Raw genomic sequence first — 24,326 nt, forward strand, 5'->3', positions numbered from 1 at the left:
GTAATTACTCGGCATCGAACACTTTAAGCCAACCGATCACGCATAGAGGTGCAACTATTAATCAATTAATTGCCAACTAATCATTATCAAATTAATCCAAAACGATTGATTAAAGATGAAATACGTCACTTCTACCGCCGCCTCGGCTTGAATTTCGCAATACAACAGAGGCTTTGCTAGGATGGAAGTTTCGCCTCGAACAGAAAAACTAAAGAATACATTCAAGGTCCATTGCTACACAATTGGTAAAATGCCAGGAAGAGCGATCTCAACTATTATTTAGCGCACGCTGTGGATTTTTATTGTTGACTTTGTGGATTAGCTGTGGTTGTTATTTCTGTTGTGCAAGTTATCATGAATAACATCCAATCGCGTTTATGGCGCATGCTGTGTGCATATCATTTTTTTGGACTTTGTGGATTATTTGTAGTTCTGTTCTTCTGTTTTATTTACTTGGTGAATTTTTTTGAAGTCCTTATATTTATTGTGCAAGTTAAGTTAATGGCTATAATGAATAAATTCTGAGAGAATCTATTGAGTTCACTTTATAGTGCATTGTATGGGCTTTTTTTTTTTTTTACTTTGTGGATTGTTTCCCATCATTTTTTTTGTTATTTCTCTAGTACAACATGGCAATGATTTTGAACAACTTCCAAGAGGAGCTATCACATTGACTATATGGTGCATGCTGCAAATTTTTTTTTTTACTTTGTGGATTATTTTAAGTGTATATGGTTCTTTTTTATTGTGCAAGGTTGTGGTTATCATGAATAACTTCCAAATGGAGCTATTCAATTTACTCTATGGTAAACAGTATGATATACTGTATATATATTTTTTACTTTGTGGATTATTTCTCATCTTTCTTTGTTATTTCTACAGTACAAGGTGGCAGTGATCATGCATTACTTCTGAAAGGAGCTCTATTAACTATATGGCGCATGCTATGGATATTTTTCATGATTAGTACGTTGTGGATTACTTCTGGTTCTGTTTATTTTTTATTGTGCAAGTAAGCAGTTACCGTGAATAGCTGAAGGCAGGGAGGCGCAATCACATGACCATATGGCACCTGCCCTGAACTTCTTTTGTTGTTGTGCACTTTATCATGTTGATGTTTCACGCAGTGTAAGCAATTCTGAAAACAAATCCAAAATGTGCAACACACAAAAGATTTACTTGGTTGTTTATTTCAAACAAAATGGGTGGGATGGCGCTCTACAGGCGGTTTGAAGAAAGCTTTTGTCCGTCCCTGCTATATGTCCCCTTTCAGAGCGCGTTTTCCCCGTTGACATTGTGCAACGTGGCGCCACTTGCGCGCCGTTTGCATCCGCCGGCCTCCACGCGAGCACAGACGTTGGCGTCCAAAGCCCGTCTGCGGCCCCGGGGCGCCGCACGTCCTTTTTCTGTCGCCGCGGCATCAGCCCCCTGAATGTCAGCGCATCATCTCGGGCCAGCCGGGCGGCCCCGCCAAGCCGAATTAGCGTCCGATGCGCCTGGCCGAGACGTTTAGGCGTTGGCGCGGCAAGTCGCAAACCGGCTCGAGTCCGCCGCCGTCAAACTTGTCGGGCGCGAGCTGCGGGTTTGTCACTTCGCTTTTAAGCATCTCAGAGCTGTGATGCTACTTTCCTGACCTTTGTGGATTATTTTGAAAAAGAAAAAAAAAAGATTGTAATGAATATCTTGAATATCTCATTAATCATCAAAGTAAAAAAAATAAATTTAAAAAATTGTGGATTATTTTGACTTGTTTTGTTTATTTCAATAGTACAAGAAGGTGGCTGTTGTCGTCAATGATAGGAGGAAGGCGCTATCACTTTAGCTACATTGTGTATGCCAGGTTTCTCTTAACTAAGTGGATTATTTCTAGTTGTTTTGCGTTATTTCTATTGTGCAAGCTGGTGGTTATCGTGAATAACTGGCGGTAGGAGCCATTGTATTCTCTATATGATGCATTCCGTGTACTATTTTTACTTTGTGGATTATTTTGAGTGGTTTTGTTATTTCTACTGTGCAATGTAGCACAATAACCGCACAGAAGAGATCTTATATGAACTGCATTGTGCATGCCATTGAGTTTGTTTTCTTCCCAACTAACAACTTTTTAGTTGTTCTGCATTATTTCTTGTGCAAGGTGGCTGTAATGAGGAATCATTTTTTACTCTCATCTAAGCGACCTCCTCTTTGCCTTTCAGAAGACCCGAACCAAATCGGCAAAGGCGTGGCCATCATCAGCGTGCTGGACGTCAACGACAACGCGCCCGTCTTCGCCATCGACTACGAGACCCTCGTCTGCGAGAACACCATGGCGGGCACGGTACGTCTCGCCTCAATAAGCCTCCTCAACCGACCGCGGGCTATTACGGGTCAGGCGGCATCCGTCATGGCCGTAATGGCGCCTATCGTTACGCTCGGTCGGAGATGTCGCTTTCGTTTGGGGCTGTCAACTGGCACTGGCGAGGCAGTTGAGGGGCAAATGCTGCAAATGTCAAATATAGATTCATGCATATGGAGAGGTGGATGGATGGATCAACAAGATGGATGGATGTTTCAATGGTTGGAGGTCAAGGTATATGTTAGGATTGTTATTTTGGATATTTACATGGATGGGTGGACAGATTGATGGATGGTGGATGGATGATAACATGGATGGACGGATGGACAGATGATGGCAGATGGATGGATGGAGGGACGATGGAGGGACGGATGGATGATGGATGAATGGATGAACAGATGATGATGGATGGACATATGGATGGTTGGATAGACCGATGATGGATGGACATATGGATGGATGATGGTGGGACAGATGGATGGATGGACGGATGGATAGACAGATGGATGGATGGATGGATGAACAGATTGATGGATGATGGATGGATGATAACATGGATGGACACATGATGGCAGATGGATGGATGGACAGATGGATGATGGATGGATGGATGGACGGAAGGATGATGGAGGGACGGATGGATGAATAGCTGATGATGGATGGATCGATGATGGATGGACAGATGAATGGATGGAGGGACGGCTGGATGATGGAGGGACAGATGGATGAATGGATGAACAGATGATGATGGAGGGACAGATGGATGGCTGGCTGGATGGACTGATGGATGGATGATGGAGGGACAGATGGATAAACAGATGGATGGATGGATGATGGACAGATGGATGATGGACGGATGGATAGACAGATGGATGAACAGATTGATGGATGATAACATGGATGGACGGATGGACAGCTAGATGGATGGATAATGGATGATAGATGGATGGACAGATTGATGGATGGATGATGGACAGATGGATGGATGGACGGACAGACGGATGCAATCGGTCAGAGTGACGGGCTGCATCGGCGGCGACCATCAGAACCTTTTTGAATATGTTATTTGCACCCGTGTGTCTTTTGTCCGACGATAAGATGTGAGCGGCAAAAAAAACAGCAAGTGATTTCATTGTCATGCAGGAGCGAGTCTCTCCTGACTGCGAGATCTCTTTGCGCCTCACTAGCAGTTGTTTTGTTTAATTCTTTCCCTGTTGAAAAAAAAAATCATTAAAAAACAAAGCAGATAAGTGCAGCTGAAGCTAAAATGAAATTGTTTTATCCACACGTCACCCTCAGGATGAAGAGTATTTATTAGAGTAAACATTGCGTCTTCATTAGCCGCCGCCGTTATCGACGAGCATCGCGCGGCGGCCGCCCGATGATTATCGTCCTTTCCACTCGTCCGCCGACGATTATTGCCCGACAACAGCAGCGGCTTTCTATCTATAAGCCATCAATTTCACGCCAAGCGCTCCGGTTCGATACGCGCTTTGTGTATTTGTCCCCCGCCGGCGCCGCCACCGGGATTTCTGCCGGACGTGAGCGTGACTGCGTAGAAATCCCAAATACCACCTTTGTGGTTATTTATTCATTTTTTTGTGATCTGAAGGAACAATAAAGTCATAAGATTCCATTGAGCACATTTCTGTGACTCTTGCCAAACAAATCCAGCATAAGAGCCGCTTTGCACCACTTTGTACAAACAACCTTGAAGGTGGATGTCTTGTTTTCTGTGAAGAATTGGAAATGAGGCACCTTAACTCTTGACTTGTAAATGACGGTAGAAAATAGTTATCTTTATTTGTAAAGGACTTCTGATATCCCCATTGACATTTTGTTACCCCGTGTTGAAAACATGAATGTCTACTTAAGAAATCAAAGAGACCGTATTTTCTTTTCAAGAAAACGTCAAGGTTGGCTTACAGAAATGTACACAAAAATGTTTCTTCCACTCCAGACAAGAGCGAACCGGTTCTGATTTAGTCTGAAGTTCAAGCCCAAGATCCACTTGCCATTACTTCTACGGGCAGAAGTGGCAAATCTGAGTCCAGGAAGTAAAAAGCCTGCCACGGTTTGGCTTTAGCCCCTTGGGCTAGCTAGCTAGCTCCCTAGCAGGTAAACGAGCACCCAGGGAGCTAGCAGCTAGCAGGTAAGCGAGCACCCAGGGAGCTAGCAGCTAGCTAGCTAGCTCCCTAGCAGGTAAGCGAGCACCCAGGGAGCTAGATAGCTAGCTAGCTAGCTAGCTCAAGGGGCTAAAGCCAAACCGTGGCAGGCTTTTTACTTCCTGGAACTAGATTTGCCACTTCTGTCTACAGGCAAACTTGAGACATTGACGGTAATATTTTGAATGAACAATTGTCAATTAGGCTCCATCATCCCTGGAAACAAACAGCGATTAAAAAAAAAATGTCTATTGATCGCATTACTTCCGCTACAGACGGCGGACATCGACGTCAAACCGACCGCATCAACGCCGCTTGTTACTTTCCGCAAACAATCACGTCATGTTTCGAGTCGTTAGCTTTTGAATGATATTGATGACTGTAAAATATCAATGTAAGCGTCCCGTATACAGGAGACAAGACACTCGTGACCTTTCGGAATTGCCTACAACAACATGGCTGCCTTCTTCGTGTACTTCTGTGCCAATAAAGCACATAGGAAGTCCGGTTCAACCACTTCTAACGTAACCCGTCACAAGCAAGTCCGTGTTGGATGTCCAAGAGAGTCATTGGAATCCATTTCTTGTATTCTGATGAAAATTCAACTCTGATATTTCTATATAAGCAGCACCGCGTTTTTATTTCATTTTTTTAAAGACTTTTCTGACATTTTTGGATATTTTATGCATATATGGTAATTTTCTGCCTCTCCATTTTTTTTGACATTTTATGGCTATTTTTGGGAAAAAAAATTCTGTTTTATTATCAATATTCAGACTTTTTTTGACAATTTTGTGGACATTTTATGGTCATTTTCAGGATTTCTTTTTTTGTTTTTGAACATGTTCTCTCCTGCCTTTAAAAAAAAAAAAATTCTGACATTTTTGGCAATTTCATGGACATTTATGGTCACGTTTTAAATTTTTTTAGAGTAATTTTCAAAACTGTTTCATCCACTTTTCATTTCTCTCTCTTAAAATTTAAACTCTAACATTTTTTTAAATATTTAATTAGTTTTTATTTAATCATTAATTCATTTCAAGAATATTTTATCTAAAAACGAATTTGTACATTTTTTATTTTTAAAGAGAATGACAGGGAACCACAGGATTTTTTTTAACTACAAACACAAAACTAAAAATTCTGCCTTCATCACTTCCTTTTTTTTTTTTTTACTTTTTTTTTTTTTTAAGATTATTACGCAACAACAAAAAGAGCCAAAGTCAAACTAAACTACTCGATCGATATTATAGTGTCAGTTTCGATCCGATATCGATCGTATCGATATTTGGAACGATCCCCCCCCCCCACCACTGATATTGCATACGTGTCATTTGCATCAGGCTTTAATCGCACCTGCAAGCTGAGGGCAACATCAACACAAGACTGCCGGAAGGATATTTGTGTTTATGGTTTGAATTGGGCAGAGACGAGGTTTGTTCCTCGTAGTTGCGTTCGGGCGAAGGCGGTGCCGGGGATGCAATAAAAGAGATTTCATGATGAAATGTTGGCGCCGAGACACATCCAGGGCGCGAGGGAAGTGGGAGTAGCTGACATTTAAATAGGAGCGCAGCGTTTGAATTACAACGAGCCTCCGCTAGCTGCTCCGGGACCGAACGCGGCCGCGGCTGCCGGCCGACTGGCGCCGTGTCAGCCTCCTGATTTCCAATTAATTGAACTGCTCCTTTTGTGTGCGCGCCGGTCCGGTAATGGCCGTGTCCCCTCGCTTAAGCCGCCCACTGGCTGTCACGCCCGCTGGCTGCTCCAAAGATGAAATAATATCACTTGCCGGTCGGGAAGGCGGTGCGAGCGTGCGGTGCGAGCGTGCGGTGCGAGCGTGCGGTGCGAGCGTGCGGCTCGCGGCAGAATAACCTGCCATCGTTCGGGCCTAATTAAGGCCACCTCGTGGCACCGGCTCCCTGCGGACCGCACTCGCCACTCTGTACGGATCATCGGCGCCGTCTGCCATCTTTAATTGATTTCGTGATGGGGTGACGAGGGCAAGGCCCGGCGGGGGTGAGCGGGTTGACGGTACGGGGCCGGCGGCCGGTTTGGTGTGAACGTTATTACATCTATGAGCGCACTTGGTGGCGCAATCTTGATCCCTTCACCATCAATAACTTATTTACTGTACTTAACTCACTCACTGGCAGCCATTTTGACTGAAGCAACCCCCTTCGCTCCCGGCTGTTTCAGTGGATTTTGACTGATTTTGCAAGGCCCGCAGAATATTCTGTCGTATTGCTATAAAAACATGAAACAAGAAAGATTAAAAGTCTCTTTTATCATCAGGCAAAACAAAAGTATATTCGTTTCTGTTTCGCAACAATTAGCACCGGAATATAGCTTAGTTTCATCATAATTCATATTCCTGTTGAAAGCACTGACAAAAAGAGCTTGTTGCAACAATATGCCCCTGGCTGATCTCTTATACTCTGCTGCCACCTGCTGGCCGTTTTTTCTCTTCAGGTCAGAAGCTGCATCTTCTGTATGCTCTAGCAGAGGGGAAAAAACGTATAAATACGTTTCTGGGAGTGAAGGCCAAAGTATTAAAAACGTTTTTATTTGTTTTTGGGTTTGAATGTGTTAATGAGTTATCGCTTTAACCTTGACAGCACTAGTACTTCATTTCATGTCAGTTTCGGTACAATATTTATTTTACTCACATCAAGGAGTTGATAACCATTTTTTTTTTTTTGCCGGCACTGCTCAACACATTTTCTTGGCATCACGTCCCAACTTGTACTTCACTCTTCACTTCCGCATCAACGGCGACTGACGATGTCCTGGCGCATCCGTCCAAATTATCGCCTCACCCCGCAAGGTGAGAGGTGAAAACAAACACGGCGAGACGTGCGAAAAGGCGCCGCCGCGCAAGCTATAAAAAGACAAACATCATCTCGTCGGGAAATCGGCGGCAGCCAAAGCTGGCGCCATCCACAACAAACGAGCCGGCGAAGGAGGCCGTCGGTGGCGGCGCCGACCTGTCAGCGTCACGGGTGTCACATCTGGGTGATGTTGAGGGCGTGGATTGGCGCAGCGAGGGGTGCGAAACCCGCCGGCCCCCGCGCGTCCTCCGCCGGCAAACCTCGGTGACAGCTGTCATATTGCCGCGGCGATAAGTGCCACCTTTTTGATGGCGCGCTTATTTATACTCTTTGCCAGAGTTTCACGCGCCGCCTTGATCTTCCCGACTGCCAAGCGGGCGCGACTGAAGTTTACGTTGGCTTCAAAGATGCTCGGCTGCGTCTGATAATACACATTAGAATATTCAAATGACACGGAAGGTGTTTCCTTTCTTGGCTAATGTCGAGGAAGGCGCTCGGGCGTGTTATCTGTCACATGAGATGCTTCGGGTTCGCTTCAAAGCGGATGGCGGCTCCTGCTAAGAATGTTGTCGCGTCTTCGGAAACAATTTATTAAGCTTCATTAAAGTCGTGGCGCTGCAAGATAATTGGCTTTTTTGGGGTGGGGGTGGGGGGGGATTTGGGGGGCACGAGGGTCGGGATTTCCACTCATGCACTTGTGTGTCTTTTCAATGTCACTCAAGTCACTTTTGTTTACAGAACGTCAAATCACAACAGAAATGATTAAATTGTATTTTTTTATTTATTTATTAGAAAGTTGGGTCTGCTTGGGTCAGTTTGACCCAAATTTGGGTCAAAAATGGGGTCATTGTCTATAAAACTAGTTTTAAATAAAATATTTTTTCAAGGTCGAAAAGTTCCTTAGTGCTACTTTAAACAATTAATTAATCAAATTATTTTTCATGTTATTTTAATTATTATAAAACTCTATCAAATAGTTGTCGAGTCATTTGGTAATGAGTAGTTAGTTGTTTATTAATTGATTTTTTTTTTTCTGAGAGAGCTCAGTAGTGTTCAATCGGTAATCGATATAAATAGATGTTTATTAATTGATTAATTTGGACACCTCTAGTGTATTATAGTGAGGAAAAACTAATATTACTTGAAACATAAAGTAACAACATTTGAAAGTTAATAGATAAAATGATTCCTTCTATTTCATATATATATTTTCTAAATTTATTATTATTATTATTTTCCAATGTAATGTTTCCGATGCTGCTCCGTGAGGTCGACTGTGCGGCGGTCGAACGGCGGCTTCTCCACCTTCTCCTTTTCCAAGCAGTGCGCTGAAGAGAAATTATGAATGTTCGGGCACATTATTTGCAAAATATTCATGAATTAAATAGGTCACTTTTTGAACCCGTTCATGCATGAATGATGACAAGCTCCCTGCGGAACTCCCCCCCTCGAGTCTTTCCGTGACTCTTTTGGCATGACTTGAAATATTTTGAATGAGCTCGTTTTGTTTCACATTTTGCGGCAAGACTGCAATTGCTTTTTTTTTTTTTTCTCTTCATGCAAGAGGCATAAAATGTCAATGTTGCGCATAAGCCACTACACTGGACAACTATTTCATTTTTTATTTTTTATTTTTGTAGGTCCACTAGAGCGGACTGTTATTGATTAATTGATTTGTTCTTTTTAATTGACTACTTTTCAGTCCGCCGTTAGTGGGACGACGCGCGTCTTCTGTAGTGACTGACGCCGTAAACATGTTGAGGTCGTTGATGGCGACACGACTCGCACCTGCCAATTAGCGTCGTCTGCTCGGAGCGCTTTTCCGGAGTTGCGGCGTGCTGGCGCTGCGTTTGTCCTAATTAGGCGCGGAGAGTTCACGGGGCACTTTTGTGGGCCGTCGTACATCAAGACCATAATGGCGGCGCCGTTTAACTTTATCGCCTCATTAACGCAAATTGTCACTTTTGTCTTGTAAGCGCTGGCGACGCGACAAAAAGCTCGGCGGCGCGACGATTAATTAAGCAGAAATGTTCATTAATCGTGTTTACTCGGTTTGCCGCCGCCTTGTAAATGTCAGCGGCGTGATGATGTAAACGCCGGCCGTGCTTTGGGAACAAAATGGCAGACTTGAGGTTTTGCCGCTGATCCACTTTGTCAAAACAGGTACCCGAAGGTTCTGTTATTCCTAAATAAGGACGCTAGTACTTTGAAATTCGGGTTTCAAGCCCGAGTTATTCACATTCAGGTTTCAAGCCTGGTTAGTGGATGAGAATCGGGTTTCAAATGAGGGTTTGAAGCCGGGGTTAGGGTTTCAAATTAGGGTTTGAAGTAAGGGTTAGGGTTTCTACTTCTGGTTAGGATTCACAATCGGGATTTAAAGCCAGCGTGATGTTTGAAATGAGTGTTTCCGAGGCAGGGTTAGGGTTTCGAACCAGCATCCAGACTTTTAATTCGGGTTTGAAGCCAAAGTGAGGGTTTCAAATTGAGGTTTGAAGTCAAGGTTGGGTTTTCATTGCTGGTTTCAAGACAGGTTTGGAGTTTTTAGTAGTTGAGATTGAAGTTAAGTTAAGATTTAGAATTTTTGTTTGAAGCTAAGGTTGAGGTTTCGAACCCAAATGTTTGAATTAGGGATTGAAGCCAAGGTTAGGTTTTTAAATTCAGGTTTCAAACCCAGTATTAGGGTTTGTAGTATTTCATGTTAAGGTATCAAGACTGGATTAGAAAATTGAAACCATGCATAGTCTTGTAACAAGTCTTGTATTGTATTTCGAGAAAGTGGATCTCCTGACCAGTTCTTCGGTCGGATCAGGTGTATCGGATCGGCAGATATTTTATGCAAAATCGATGATTGGTTATGTCACAATTTGCCGATGGATCAATGATGTCATTGATCGGTAAATCAGACGTTACAGCAATCTCACGCCGCAGTCATTAATAATCCAAATGCTTCCGATTGCACTCGCGGGCCTCGTCAGTCAGGCAAATGTTGCGGCTGCATCCCCCAACAAGCCCCTCCCCCCCAACAGCCCCCCCCCCCCTCCCCCGCTGCTCGGCCCATTAGAGGATTCCTCGGCAAAAAGCTTCTCACCCGCCGCCTTGCATCAGAGGCGCGCTAATGAAAGGCTTTATACATTACAAAGTGTTTGATTTAAGTCTTGATTTACACAGTCGGGGAGGGGGGACGGGGGGGGGGGATCCCTGCCGCCGCCGCCGCAGCTTTCCGGCAGATAAGCCGCCCGAGCCGCCGTTGCCACTCAAAGGACATCAAAAGGTTCAAATTGTGTACGGGGCCGCCTCCTCCTCCTCCGCTTCGTCTTGTTGTCGGCGCTTCCGTTTCCATAAGGCAGATGATCCGCCCGCTCAATGGCGGCTTTGGGCGGGCTGTCACAACATTAGGTACAACCCGCGCCGGTTCGGTCTCGGCTAATCCCGAAGACGTATCGACGCCGTCGCCGATAAACAAACCGCATGATTGACGCGGGACGCGTTCCGAAGTGTTAATCGTCACTCGGATTTATCGAGCCGAATGCCTTGAAAGGGTTTCGGATCAGGGTTCGTGCAAGCCTGGAGCTTTTCAGACGAGGGTTCAACGGGAAAGCGATCAAACGATATTTTTTGACTTTTTGAACCTTGCACCAAAACGAAAGATTTGACGTGATAGAAAGAACACAAAAATACATTTTAGGACGTTTTTGTGTTTGGGTCTCAAATTGAGATTTGGAGCCGAAATTAGGATCTCGAATTCAGGTTTTAAACCTTTTTTAAAATTTGGGTTTTAAAGACAGGATTTGGGTTTGAGTTTCAGATTATGGTTAGGAGACAACATTTCAAATTAGGGAGTGAATCTTAAATTAGGGTTTCAAATTCAGGTATTAACTCTTTGACTGCCAGACGTTTTCAGAAAAGGGATGATGCCGTGGGTGCCAGCCGATTTAAGCATTTTGACTGATCTTTTGAGTGATCTTTCAAGGTCCACAGAAAAGTATGTGTTTTGACTATGGAAACACACATACTACCAAATGAAAGATTGGACTCTCATCTTTCATCAGAAAAAAAAAATTTGTTTCTACCTTATTCCGTTTTTGAGTAATCAACAATAGAAAATGGTTAGTTTCACCTCTGTTTTGAAACAAACGTCGTTTAACGTCTTTGGCACTCCTCCATAGGATTTTACTAAACGTTATTTAACGTTTTTGGCAGTCAAAGAGTTAAGACCGGATTGGGGTTTCAAAGAAGCTTGGGTTTCAAATTGGGGTTTTGAAGCCAAGGTTCGGGTTTCAAGTTTGTGCGTCAGATGCCATCTTGATAATAATTGGATTGTTAAATGAAGAAAAAACGATGACGAAATGTCTGCAGCCAGTTACGGAATATTCCCTTTTTTTAAATGAATGAATTCATTTGCATGAGTCAGCGACGCCCACTTTTGACGGCCGTCGTTTGCGGGCGCCCTGCCATGTTTGTACGCCGTCCACCCACGCACCTTTTTATTTTTGCTTTCACATTACTACTCCTTTAATGAAGGCGGAGGGATTACGGTGTTAAATGCGGTCTTGGCGTTTGGTGGTCTGACGACCGTGTTTGTGTGTCGTGTGTCGTGTGTCAGGTGATCCAGACGGTGAGCGGCGTGGACAAGGACGAGCCTCAGAGCGGTCACCGCTTCCACTTCGCGTTGGACGCCGCCGTGGCCGGAAATCTCAACTTCACCCTGCGGGACAACAAAGGTGAGCGTGCGGACCAGTTTTTATTAGGGGTGGGGTTTTCAAATCAGGGTTTCAAGATAGAGTCACTCTTTCAAATGGCGATTTAAAACTAGGGTTAAAATGTAAAGTTACGGAATCAAGATCGGTTTTGGATTTCAAAATAGGGTTTCAAAATAGGGTTATAGGTTATAAGACTTGAATTAAAGTTTTCAAATTGTTAAATTATGATTTTGATTAGAGTTTCAAACTAGGGTTTGGATTTCAAAATAGGGTTTTTATACTAGGGATCGGGTTTCAAATTAAGGTTTCAAGTTAAAGTTGAGGTTTCAAAATGGGATTATGTTTTGAATTGGGGAATAAAATTTAGATGAGGGTTTTTCGTTAAACTACGGTTTGGGTTTCAAATTAAGGTTTCAACTAGAGTTAGGGTTTTAAACTAGTGCTAGGGTTTTAATTTAGTGCTTTAAACTCTGGTATGGCGTTTCAAATTAGGTTAGAAGACTCGAATTAAAGTTTCAAATTGGGGTTTGGATTTCAAAATAGGGTTTTTATTTTAGGGGTCGGGTTTCAAATTAAGGTTTCAAGTTAGAGTTGAGGTTTCAAAATGGGATTATGTTTTGAATTGGGGAATAAAATTTAGATGAGGGTTTTTCGTTAAACTATGGTTTTTGGTTTCAACTAGAGTTAGGGTTTTAAACTCGTGCTAGGGTTTCAATTTAGTGCTTTAAACTAAACGGGTATGGCGAGTCAAATTCGGTTATAAAACTCAAATCAGGGTTTCAAATTGTGGTTTCAAGATAGTTAGACTTTCAAAGTATGATTTAAAACTAGGATTCAAATTAAAAATGACGGTTTCAAACTTGGGTTTGGATTTCAAAATAGGGTTTTTATACTAGGGGTCGGGTTTCAAATTAAGGTTTCAGGCTAGAGTTAGGGTTTCAAAACTAGTGCTAGGGTTTTAATTTAGTGCTTTAAACTCGGGTATGGCGTTTCAAATTAGGTTATAAAACTCGAATTATAGTTTCAAATTGGGGTTTCAAGATAGTTAAGACTGTTAAATTATGATTTTAATGACAGTTTCAAACTAGGATTTGGATTTCAAAATAGGGTTTTTATACTAGGGGTCGGGTTTCAAATTAAGGTTTCAGGCTAGAGTTGAGGATTCAAAATAGGATCATGTTTCAGATAGTGATATAAAATGAGGCTTAAGGTTTTTCAATAAACTATGGTTTGGGTTTCAAATGGTTTCAACTAGAATTAGGGTTTTAAACGAGGGCTAGGTTTTCAAACGAGGGTACACTCGATTGTGCTCCTGATTTCCATCAATCCCAGAACGAGCAGTTGCTGTTTTGCAAAAATATTTTGCCGGCACGTCCCACTCGCGGATGCTAAATTTGGCCGTCGCCGCATCGCGTTACGGCCGCCTGGTGGCCAAACTGGGGCGCCGCCATTGAAAGCATAACTCTGCTCTGACAATGGCCGCCTTGCCATTGCTGTTTTACACTTCTTTTTAACGATTGTCTGCCCCCCCCATAAAAAAAAAGTCCCCACTTGATGTGAGCCAAACGTAGCACGAGGAGCGCCTTCAGTCCATCCTGAAGAAAAACAAACAATTCCCGCTGGCCTGCTGCACTTACTTGAGTGGGCGGTTGAAGACGAGGAACGTGTTTGTGCTGCCGTCGGCTTGAAAGACGGCTCTGCCCCAACCACTTCGGGAAAGAAGCACTAGCATCCTTTCAAGGCAACGTTGACGTGTGTACCTAATATTGTGGCTAGAAGGCACTAAGGCAGGGTTTCACCATCATGGTGCCCAGATTTTTGCCTTCTATTTGCACCCCCTCCCAGCATTTTTTTTTTTTTTCTTAAATACTCCTCTCTGATCTTGACATGATCTCTGGCTGTGAGACGGATCGTCCCCGGAGCGGTTTTCCCGCCATCCGACCGTCGTCAGGCAACAGGTGGTCGCCGGCGGCACTTAATGAATCGTGATAATGACGCCAGCTGTTGATTTTCGTGCTGTAAAGCCGCTTCGTCCCGACTGCATTCAATTTCGCAGGCGACTCGCACTTTATTTCACGTGTAACGCCACAAGATGGCGCCAGATAAAGAAATGAGTCGTTGTCAAGGAAGTACGCCAAATTATTGTATGCTGGGAAGAAGCTAAAAGTTTAGTTTTTTAAATTTATTATTAACTCTTTGACTGCCAGACGTTTTCAGAAAAGGGATGCCGTGGGTGCCAGCCGATTTGAAGCATTTTGACTGATCTTTCAAGGTCCATAGAAAATTATGTGTTTGGACTATGGAAACACACATACTACCAAAAAAAGATTGGACTCTCATCTTTCATCAGAAAAAAAAAGTTTGTTTCTACCTTATTCTGTTTTTCAGTAATCCACAATAGAAAATGGTTAGTTTCACCTCTGTTTTGAAACAAACGTCTTTTAACGTCTTTGGCACTCCTCCATAGGATTTTACTAAACGCTATTTAACGTTTTTGGCAGTCAAAGCGTTAATTACTGCACAATGGTTATGATAGCGTTTATTGTGTTAGCATCAGCCTTAAGCTAGCAGCCTAATTGTTACGCTACGGTGTTCTATAATTGAGCAGTTTGGATTCAACACTGAGGATTTCCCATGTTTTTTTGGGCCGCGTTTGTTCCAGATAACACGGCGTCCATACTGACCAAGCGAGGCGGCTTCCGGCGGCGCGAGCAGCCCGCGTACCGGCTGCCGGTGCTGATCTTGGACGGCGGCAGCCCGGCCCTGAGCAGCACCAACACGCTGTCGGTGCGCGTGTGCGAGTGCGACGCCGACGGCGTGCCGCTGTCGTGCGGCGCCGTGGCCTACACCGCCACCGGCCTCAGCACCGGCGCCCTCTTGGCCATTTTGGGCTGCATCCTCACGCTGCTGGGTAAGAAGCGCGCGAAACCGCCATGATTTAGTTCCTCTGCTTTTTTTTTTTTTTGGGAGAGCTCAGTATTGTTCATTCAGTAATTTTACCGATTTGACATGTCATCATCATTGCTCTTTTTTTTTTTTTTATGTGGGTGAATATGTGTATGTGCGTGCGTGCGTGCGAGTGTGTGTGTGTATTCATTAGTTCACCTAAAACCTATTAAAAAAAAATCCCATACCGTTCACCTAAACCGAACACTTCCAGCCAGAGTCGTGAGGCCGTCAGGAGACCAGAGGAAGGACCAAAGAAAGGAAAGTGAAATTTATTTCCTCTGCTGTCGGTGCGGAGGTGACGCGTTTGCCCGCCAGCTTTTTTTTTTTTTTTTTTTTACAGCCGGCGTCTTTGTTTGCTGCTTGAGACGACTCAAAGTAAAAATTCAACATAATCCTATATCAGGGTGTTACACATGCTTCGAATGGCCGGCCCGAAAATGGATCCGGAGATTTGCTATTTGAAGGAATTGCCAGGAGAACGAGCCCTTGAACCCGAGGTTAAGAACCACCGTTCGAGAGATTTAATGAGCTTACCCTGGTACGGGTAATTGAAGACTCCAGATTGTCCGTAGCTTTAGCTTTAGTTTTAGCTTTGTGTGAATAGTTGCTTTTGTCTAATGTGCGTTGAAACTAGTTGCAACGGCACCAGAATGCACCGTCCAAGATCGGGTGCGATCGGGTCTGGCGCAACCGCCTAACCAGGAAAAAGGATGGACGTCCCCTTAAAACTACGGCTAGTCTTTATTTTTGTATCAATTTCCTCATTAATAGACAGAATTTAGGAAACGCTAACCTCTGGTTTGCGCCAATATTCCACCGTTCCCCAAATGGTGTCAAATATTGGAAGAAGAAGAAACAAACCAGCATCAGAAAGCGTAACGCGGGCGCCGGCGGAGTGAATTTATTGCCGTCAAGATCCACATAAATGTTGTTGACGAAGCGCAAATGTCAGACTTTATTGTAGCGACTGGAGGAGGTCAACTTCGCAGCGCGAGGCTCCCGCGTTTTATGAGTTTTTGCGCAGGGGTCGCGGGAAGGTCAAAGCCAAATCTCCACTCTGGTAAACACGGGTGACCCGGGTCAGCCAATTTCTGAATAACAGCGCGCATGTTGACGAGCTCGACGGCGCTGGAACCCGGCCAGCGGAATCAATTAGTCCACGTTGCTTCCCGTTTTTTTTTTTTTTTTTTGGCTGCTGAAGTGTTTGCTGCCGGCTGAAGATGCAACACTCCAGCAATTTGTTTTTCTGTTTGTGCTCACCTTGACTGCACGGCCGGCGTTTAACCCCGTTTGTCGAACCCTGGCGGATATTCATTCATAAAAAATCCTATGTACAAAAAAAAAAAAAATATATATATATATATATATATATATATATAATAAAAATCCTATGTACAAAAAAAATAATAATAATTAAAAAAATCCTATGTACAAAAAAATAAAAAGAAATAAATGTTATGTACAAGCAGAATCAACACTAAGTGTATTTTTCCTGTTGAAATCCTCCGTTTTTTTTTCTTTGCTTTGGCGAAAAAGCAGCCCCGTAAATGAGAAGTGGTTAACCCGCCACGCGACAGACAAAAGCACAAAGTGCGGCTGTTTAACGCTCCGGCGATCTCCGGCGTCTCTAAATGAGCTCATACCGACGCTGAAATGAGCTCGGCCAGCAGGTCACCCGGCGGGCTCACATCCGGCGGGCCGACACACACGAAGATGAATGCCGAGCACTTGCGCGCCGATGATATCTTTTTTAATCGTTGACATTGACAAAAGAGGCGAGGGAGCGTGAAAGAGTATTTTGGGACGTGGGAATATGATACACGCAAAAGGTGGCGCGGGTCCGATTGTCAAGCGCCAGGATAAACGAGGATCAGGCACAGGACAGATAGGAATGGCTCTTTGGTGAAGCAGCATGTGGTTCGGAGAGGTGGTTTGTCCGTCACTTCTAGTGGGGAAGTCATGATTTCAGTGTTACTCGGAGTTTGAACACAAGAGTTACTTTTAATAGTAACGCATTACTTTTTCGAGTAATTGAGTTACTTTTAAAATGAAGTAACTACTACTGTAAATAGTTACTATTTTTTAGTAACCAGCACAACACGGCTTCCCAAGCTCCAAAAACAGAAAATTCCGATTTTAATTTCTATTTATGTTTTTTACATTTACACCCTTGTACAGTATTTAAACAATAAAAAAAAAAATACATTACTTTTTTGTTGTGGTGCGATGGCATCAGTGGATGAAAAATACGGTTAATGCGTGCTTTAGTTCAGTGCAGAGTTTGTGTATTTTAAATTGGGCATGTTGTTAGGCTACTAAAGGGGTCCTCGTGCGCTGTTTAACGTCAGGCACGTTGTTGAACAGCTAAGGGGGGTCCTCGTGCCGGTATTTATGGTCACGTATTTCGGCTGAGTTAAATGAAAAAAAACGGGCAAGGCGAGCCATTGGAGCCAAAAGTCAAGCGCGCAAAATTGTCGGCTAGCAATGACATCATCTGAAGGTGCTTTTCTATTGGCTGCTGCCGGATGACATCACTTTAGTTTGACACACTTTCAAACGTCCTTAGAATAATATCGAAATAAATATACTTAAAATCAACCCCAATGGCTCACGTATTAAATTAATGACCAAAGACGAAAACTAAGGACATTTTTGCTCATGATAACTATAATTATAGTTAGTTTTGTGAACATAAAATGTAGTTTCAGTTAGTTTTCGTTTTTTTTTTTTTTTTTTTAATAAAGATGTTTTTTGAATTTTTGTTTTTACCTGTTTCGTTAATTTTCATTTACTAAAATAACCTTTGGTCCTCGAAGGCGGGAGTCCTGCAGGTTGTAGATGTTTCCCTCCTCCAACACCCCTGATTCTAAAGATCACGCTTCTGCCGAGCCGATTCAATGAATCAGGAGTGTTGGAGGACGGAAACACTCCTGAAACCTGCAGGTCTTGAGCCCGGTTTAGTTTTGAGGTGTTCAGTTGCCCCAGATACCAAAATTTAGACACGGACGCGGTCAAAAAATCCTTCAAAAGTTCCTTAAAGGGTAACGACAATTTTTTTTTAACCGTAATCTGATACAATAAATGATGGCTTGAAAATATATCCGCTTCTGAAAAAACGGCTTCTTCCTTAGCATTCATGTAAATCTCCTCGAGATTATTATTATTATTATTTTTTTTAAATAGTTTTCTTCCTAACCGTTGTTTTTAATGAAGCATCCTGACAACCATCCCGGCGCTTTCGTTTAGCCGCGAAGGTGCTCAATCCCCGAGAGGGCCAATTAGGACGCGATGCGCCTCTTTTAAAATGCTTCTCGTATCAAACCTCACGTCCACGTCTGCTTGGAGCGCTCGTCCGTCTTCGCACGGCAACCACTTGTCATCTTTTTGGCTTGACGGCGCTCGTCGGACCGCGTTTTGGCGTTTCAACAGCGTAATTGTTTGCGAAAGGGAGAAGAAGACGACGACGTTTTTTTTTTTTTAGCTTTTTGATTACCGGAGTGACAGTTTGGCACAAGTTTACAAAAGACCTTTGAGGTTATTTGAGGATATGGAAAGGAAATGATAAAAAAAGGAACAAGACGCGCTTTTCGTGTTAGTCACCTTAGAAAAACTGCAAATTGACTTGGAAGTTGCGACTAAAATTACCCCACAAGTTTAAAGAAAAACAACAAAACTAGCGCACGGTATGTATGGGATTGTATGACGAGAAACCTTTCTTGGGAGGAGCAATATGGCCGCCTCACGGCTTCAAAAGTCTTGGCCTATCGACTATCCGGTAACATACAGATCAGTGACTCGCCCCAAATTTATTTTTTTTTTGGGCTTCGCTCTTTCAGTTCTTGTGTCTGCTCAGCAACCTGAAAAACAGGATTCGGGTCGTTTTTTTTTTTTTTTACGGCGCAGTGGTCCTGCATCCTTCTCTGCTATTGTTGGTTAACTTCGAAGACACCCGCGAGGAGTTAGCTACGAAGCTACGCCGCCGCGCGCTAGCAAACACGGTCACGTTAGCTACGCAAGCTACATACGTACATAAGTAAGAAGTGTGATCGACAAGCCAGAAGCCAATCAATAATAAAGCATCTTCGTTATTGATTGGCTGGAATCGAACATTCCCCGCCACGTCTACAGTTTATGATTTTTTTCGGTTTTTTGTTTTGTTAACCGTAAGTCCAAGTCTGTCACAGTTTAATAAAGCAATTTAATTGATCGTAAAATCCTCTCTAATAACTTTCAATCTGTTCCAAAGACCAAGTCTTCGGATTGTACTTTCTTGCGGACTGCTCACCGGCACCTCGAGATATACGCAGCAGTGCATGCTGGGAGGTCACCTTTTTTTGCTCTTGATTGAGAAACACTAAAAGCGTAAAAAAAAAAAATTTGTTTTTTAGGTAGTCCAATTTTCTGGACTGCCCAACTGGACCGGCGGTGCCTGACATTTTCGAACCGGTTGGTTGATTGAAGCTTGGCTGCTTTCCAAACCGCCCGGCAGGCATGAAAGCGTCAAGAAGTTCCCGGGAAAGCGCCGGCGAACGTCTCCTCTTCACTCTCACCGCATCAATCCCAAATTCCGACGAACGCCGACAAAGGTTGAGCCGAGCTGCTCGGCACGTTCGCCATCGCGAGCGTTCGGGGCGACTCGTCCATTGGTCTCCCGCGTCCCTCCCTCGCTTTTTATTTCTTCCGTTTGCTACCTTATTAGCGACTGTGAAGCGGGTTGGAATCTTCTTCCTGCCTCGCGCCCACCGCCAAAAAGAAACGTGGGCTGACGGAATGATTTTTCACTGGCAGCGGTTCGACGTTGATGGATGGAGGATCGTTAGACGTTTGCCAGCTTGCTCGGGCGGGGAGTTATTTTCGGCTGCTAATGTACGGCAAGCGAGAACCCGGGCTGCTCGGATCTCCGGCGCTTCCTGGTTTGCAGGCAGAGTGGAGACGGCAGGCGGGTAGAAACGTGGCAGTTCTGCCATTGGCTCACCTTACGGGAGGTTACAAGAAGAAATAGAACGAACTCGATGCAGAGATATTTCGCTTGTTTGGTGAATTCCGATTTGAATAAAGTTGTGTTTCTTACGAGGAAAATCGTTCTAATCCTAATGATGTCGAAATTGAGTTTGTGAAACTGTGAATGGATGAGGAATGCGGACGAGGACTTTGTTGCATTTACGGCTAACTTTGGCAGTTGCTTATGCAGTTACGATGCCCCTTATGTTGATGTATGCTGTATATATGTCTTAGTTTGTCTAGTCGTATGCAGTTACTATGTCACCTATGACAAAGTATGATGATTAGCCACTCTTGGCTTGTCTACACAGTTACTATGTCACATATGATGACATGTATGGTGATTAGCTACTCTTAGATGTTCTAGTCTTGTGTAGTTACTATGTCACCTATGATAAAGTATGATGATTAGCCACTCTTAGTTTGTCTACACCTATACAGTTACTATGTCACACATGATGAAATGTATGATTAGCCACTCTTAGTTGTTCTAGTCTTGTGTAGTTACTATGCCACCTATGACAAAGTATGATGATTAGCCACTCTTAGTTTTTCTAGTCGTATGCAGTTACTATGTCACCTATGATAAAGTGCCTTTCACACAAAGAGGTGTTGGCCCCCTTTCGCACAGCGCAGCCACACAGGGAAAAAAGTACCAAATTTAGCACCCTGGTTTCCACTTTTTGCGCTTATGTTTTGCCTGTGATGCAACCTTGGAAAAAGGATTGTGTCTCGTTGGTCCTCAACATTTTGTGTTGGCCGCTTTCACAAAGAACGCCGATTACTGATTCGGAGGTTGTTACTGATCCAAAGAATGAGCAATCGGCGTTTCTTGTAGAATAACAATTGCGATGATTCATTTTATACTTTGTTACGTGAGACCGTGTTTCAGTTTCTAAGTGCTTTCGAGCATCCCAAGTCCGCCTTCTTTCCTTTAAATGTGACTTTCAGCTGCACAGCTTTCGCTTTCGACAAATGAGCCATCGGGTCGGCCATTACGTCTCCTCCGACCGCATTTCACTCTCGGCTCTAATTGTTGTAAACGTCAAGATGAAATGTTGCTTTCCCGCCGCGTCTCAAGCGTCGCCGGAGCTTTTGCTAATGGCGCCGTCAACAATTTGACGACTTTCCGGCGAGCGCCGCTTGTCACTTGATATTGACTCGGGTTCGTGTCTTCCGCAGTGATGGTCCTGCTCATCGTGACCATGCGACGCCGGCGGAAGGTTCCGCTCATCCTGGAGGAGGAGCGCGACATCCGCGAGAACATCGTCCGCTACGACGACGAGGGCGGCGGCGAGGAGGACACGGAGGCCTTCGACATGGTGGCCTTGCGCAACCTCAACGCCATCCGCGACCCCGGCGTGCGGCGGGACGTCACCCCGGACACGCCCACTTTCTTCCATTACACGTCGACGGCGGCGGGGGCGGCCCGGCCGGCGTACAAGTCGCTCCCGGACAACGTGGTGTTCCGCGAGTTCATCTGGGAGCGGCTGAAGGACGCCGACGTGGACCCGGCGGCGCCGCCTTACGACTCCCTGCAGACGTACGCCTTCGAGGGCAGCGGCTCGGTGGCCGACTCGCTCAGCTCGCTGGAGTCGCTCAGCACCGACTCGGAACAGAACTACGATTACCTCAGCAACTGGGGGCCGCGCTTCCAGAAGCTGGCCGACCTGTACGGCAACGTCGACGGCGCCGGAGCCGGCGGGGGCGGGGCCGTTTTTTCCAAGCCTTCGAACGGAGCGGGACGACACTGACGGTGAGATATTTTTTTTTAGACACGGTTTAGTCCGGGAGAGATTCGAGGAAGTCCAGCGAAAGACTCTTCAAGACGTTCCTGGGATGGAAACGACTTCTCTTTGGGGCCGCGGACACGGACTGCGTCACGGGAAGCAGGCGGAGCGTTTCCACAGGGTGCGAGACGGCGCTAACTGTCCGACCTGCCGTCCTTTTGCGGAAAAGATGATCGGTCGGAAAAATCGGATCCGAGGTCGAGTCAACTGGACTCTTGTCGGTCGAGTCCACTTGCCTCGATTAAAATGGCGTGGATCGTCACGACTTGGATGTCCGAGACGACGCGGACGTTCGCGACTCGCAAAAAGGTTGGAAATGTTCCAGTTTCAGGTGAAATTTCAGGATAAACCCAAAATGCACCACAACCTTTTCAGGTGAACTTTTAATGACCTTCTCCAAACTTTTGAACGCACAGCCGACGTTTTGCACGTTTTTTTTTTTTTTGCTTAACTAAATTATAGTATTGTCAGTTCAACATTAATTCATAAAGACACCGTTGTATTAAATGTGTCTTGCGTGTTAAAAATAGGTGTGTTATAATTTCCTGTATAAAAGTTGAAATGTATGCTGAAGGAAAATATCGACCAAAATGTCAATTTAAGTCAAGAAAAATTGCTCTTTTTTCGTCGACTAAAATTGGATTAAAACTCAAATACGATCCGATGACTAAATTATGACTACAAATTTCATTTTAGTCAAAAGACTAACTAAAACTAAATTAAAGTTTCTTGTCCAAATTAACACTGCGCCAATCACTGGTTAATAAACAATAATCGGGGGAAGAAAATGTTGTAAGACAATTAAATGCAAAAATAAAAGGATTGAATATTTGATAGATGAATTGATTCTAAAAATATTTGTTAGTGACCGCGCTAGTTTTCACGGAGACACAGCGAGACTGGAAGAGTCACCGAAAGGCATGAAAGTGAAAATCCTTGGGAATTTTCATGGAGCAAAAATTGGCTGGGAATTTTGCCGAGAGGCTCAACAACGGCATCTTTCATTTCTCTAGCGTTGTTTCTTACGCAAAATTCGCAAAACAACGTTCAAAGGTAAAACAATTGAAGAGGAATCAAATACACGATTTTAGAGGAATTGATTCTAGAGATGCTCGGACAGATCTTGGGTCGGGGAAAGACGTTTTTTTTTTAATTCAGGATTTAAAAGCTTGGGGCCGACGGCAGCTTATTTTATTTACGTGCAGCGTAACAGCTAAATGCTGCTTCAGCACGTTTGCTTTGAACTCTAGCCTCCACAAATTGACCCGAGTCTGCTGACCTCCGACCCCTGCCGGGTTTATATTCAATCCGCATTTCGTTCATGTATTCTGGACCTTCAACCTTTTCCAGTTTTTTTGTAGACCTTCAAATCTTCAAAAGTTTTGAGAAAGCCAAATCAAACGAGCACTTTGGGTTCATCCTGAAACTTTTTGTGAGCAATGTAAGTTTGCTTTGTTTTTAAGGGGGGGGGGGGCTGAGAGGGGGGGGGGGTCTTCAACAAGTAGCGCATTATGCTAAGGAAGAAGAGTCATTATTTGTGATGAGCCTATTTGGTTTTGAGGGTCCAGTTGGGCTTTTTTTTTTTTTTTGGGGGGGGGGGGGCATTCTTATTGCGCTTGATTGTGACACTGATGCCATTTAGATGCTAGAAGACGAAGAAGAGTCGTTGAGGTGCAAGTTTGAAGTTTCTGCTTCTGTAGTCCAGCATATTCGGTCACTTTCATTAATGGAACACAAACTGTATGATAATCGTGTCATTTTTTTTTTGTTTTTTCCACACTTTCACGTACCAACTGATGGGTGTTGCTATTTATTTTCAGCAGGCAGGATTGTGACTTTTTATTCTGTCTTTTTTTTTTTTTCATGAAATAAAATTGCTATTCAGTCAAACCGCAGCGTCGTCGCGCGTCTTTTTTCACGTGTCGGCTCAAAGTGACGTGTGATAAAGCGGACTCGAAATAATTGCTTTGTCACAAACATCTGCTATGCAAGAAAACAATTTTAGGGGGGGGCGTGAATGGGCTCTTTGCGTTTGATCTTCTACTGGAAAATGTTATTTCGAACTATCACACGCACGTCGTTTTTGGAAAAACGGCAGCTTAGAGAATGTCAGCTTCTATGTCGCTTTTTTCAACACTTTATAATTTAGTCAATAATTCATTAAAAATAATAATATTAAAACTAATTAAACCTTCACTAAAACTAATTGTTTACAAAAAACTAAAAAATTATAAAAAAAAAAAAAAGATTTGCTCTAAAAACAGATTAAAACTAATTCAATTTGGAAAAAACAAAAGATAAGCAACATTTAAAAAATATTTATTAATAATGAAAAACTGTGGCCAGTAATTCAAATCTTTGTTGAAGGTGTTAAAGAATCAATAAAGTTGTCGTATTAATTTTTTTCTTTTTCTTTCTTTAGGGTGAACTAATGAATTTAGGTGAACTAATGAATACACACTCATACGCACGCACACACGCACATGCACACACTCACCCATGTTCAAAAAATAAAATAAAAAAAAATTGCAATTTAAATATAAAAAATAAAAAATTTA

At 43.6% G+C, this 24,326-nt stretch overlaps 1 protein-coding gene across 5 annotated transcripts in view; it reads left to right on the top strand.

The window, feature by feature from the left end:
* The window catches only part of LOC144040599 (cadherin-7-like), a 153,050-nt gene extending 129,835 nt beyond the window's left edge, over positions 1 to 23,215 (top strand). For 3 of the 5 annotated variants that reach the window (XM_077554943.1, XM_077554944.1, XM_077554941.1), the window contains 4 exons: positions 2,196 to 2,317; positions 11,932 to 12,049; positions 14,691 to 14,939; positions 21,161 to 23,215. In XM_077554943.1, the coding sequence (XP_077411069.1) occupies positions 2,196 to 2,317; positions 11,932 to 12,049; positions 14,691 to 14,939; positions 21,161 to 21,732 (1,061 nt within the window). In that variant the 3' untranslated portion in view covers positions 21,733 to 23,215. The remainder of the gene's footprint in view (positions 1 to 2,195; positions 2,318 to 11,931; positions 12,050 to 14,690; positions 14,940 to 21,160) is intronic. The other 2 variants (XM_077554945.1, XM_077554946.1) reach the window with 2 other exon arrangements.
* Positions 23,216 to 24,326: the final 1,111 nt, after the last annotated feature.

The sequence above is a fragment of the Vanacampus margaritifer genome, chromosome 20 (genome assembly GCF_051991255.1).
Source record: "Vanacampus margaritifer isolate UIUO_Vmar chromosome 20, RoL_Vmar_1.0, whole genome shotgun sequence".
NCBI classification, from domain to species: Eukaryota; Metazoa; Chordata; class Actinopteri; order Syngnathiformes; family Syngnathidae; genus Vanacampus; species Vanacampus margaritifer.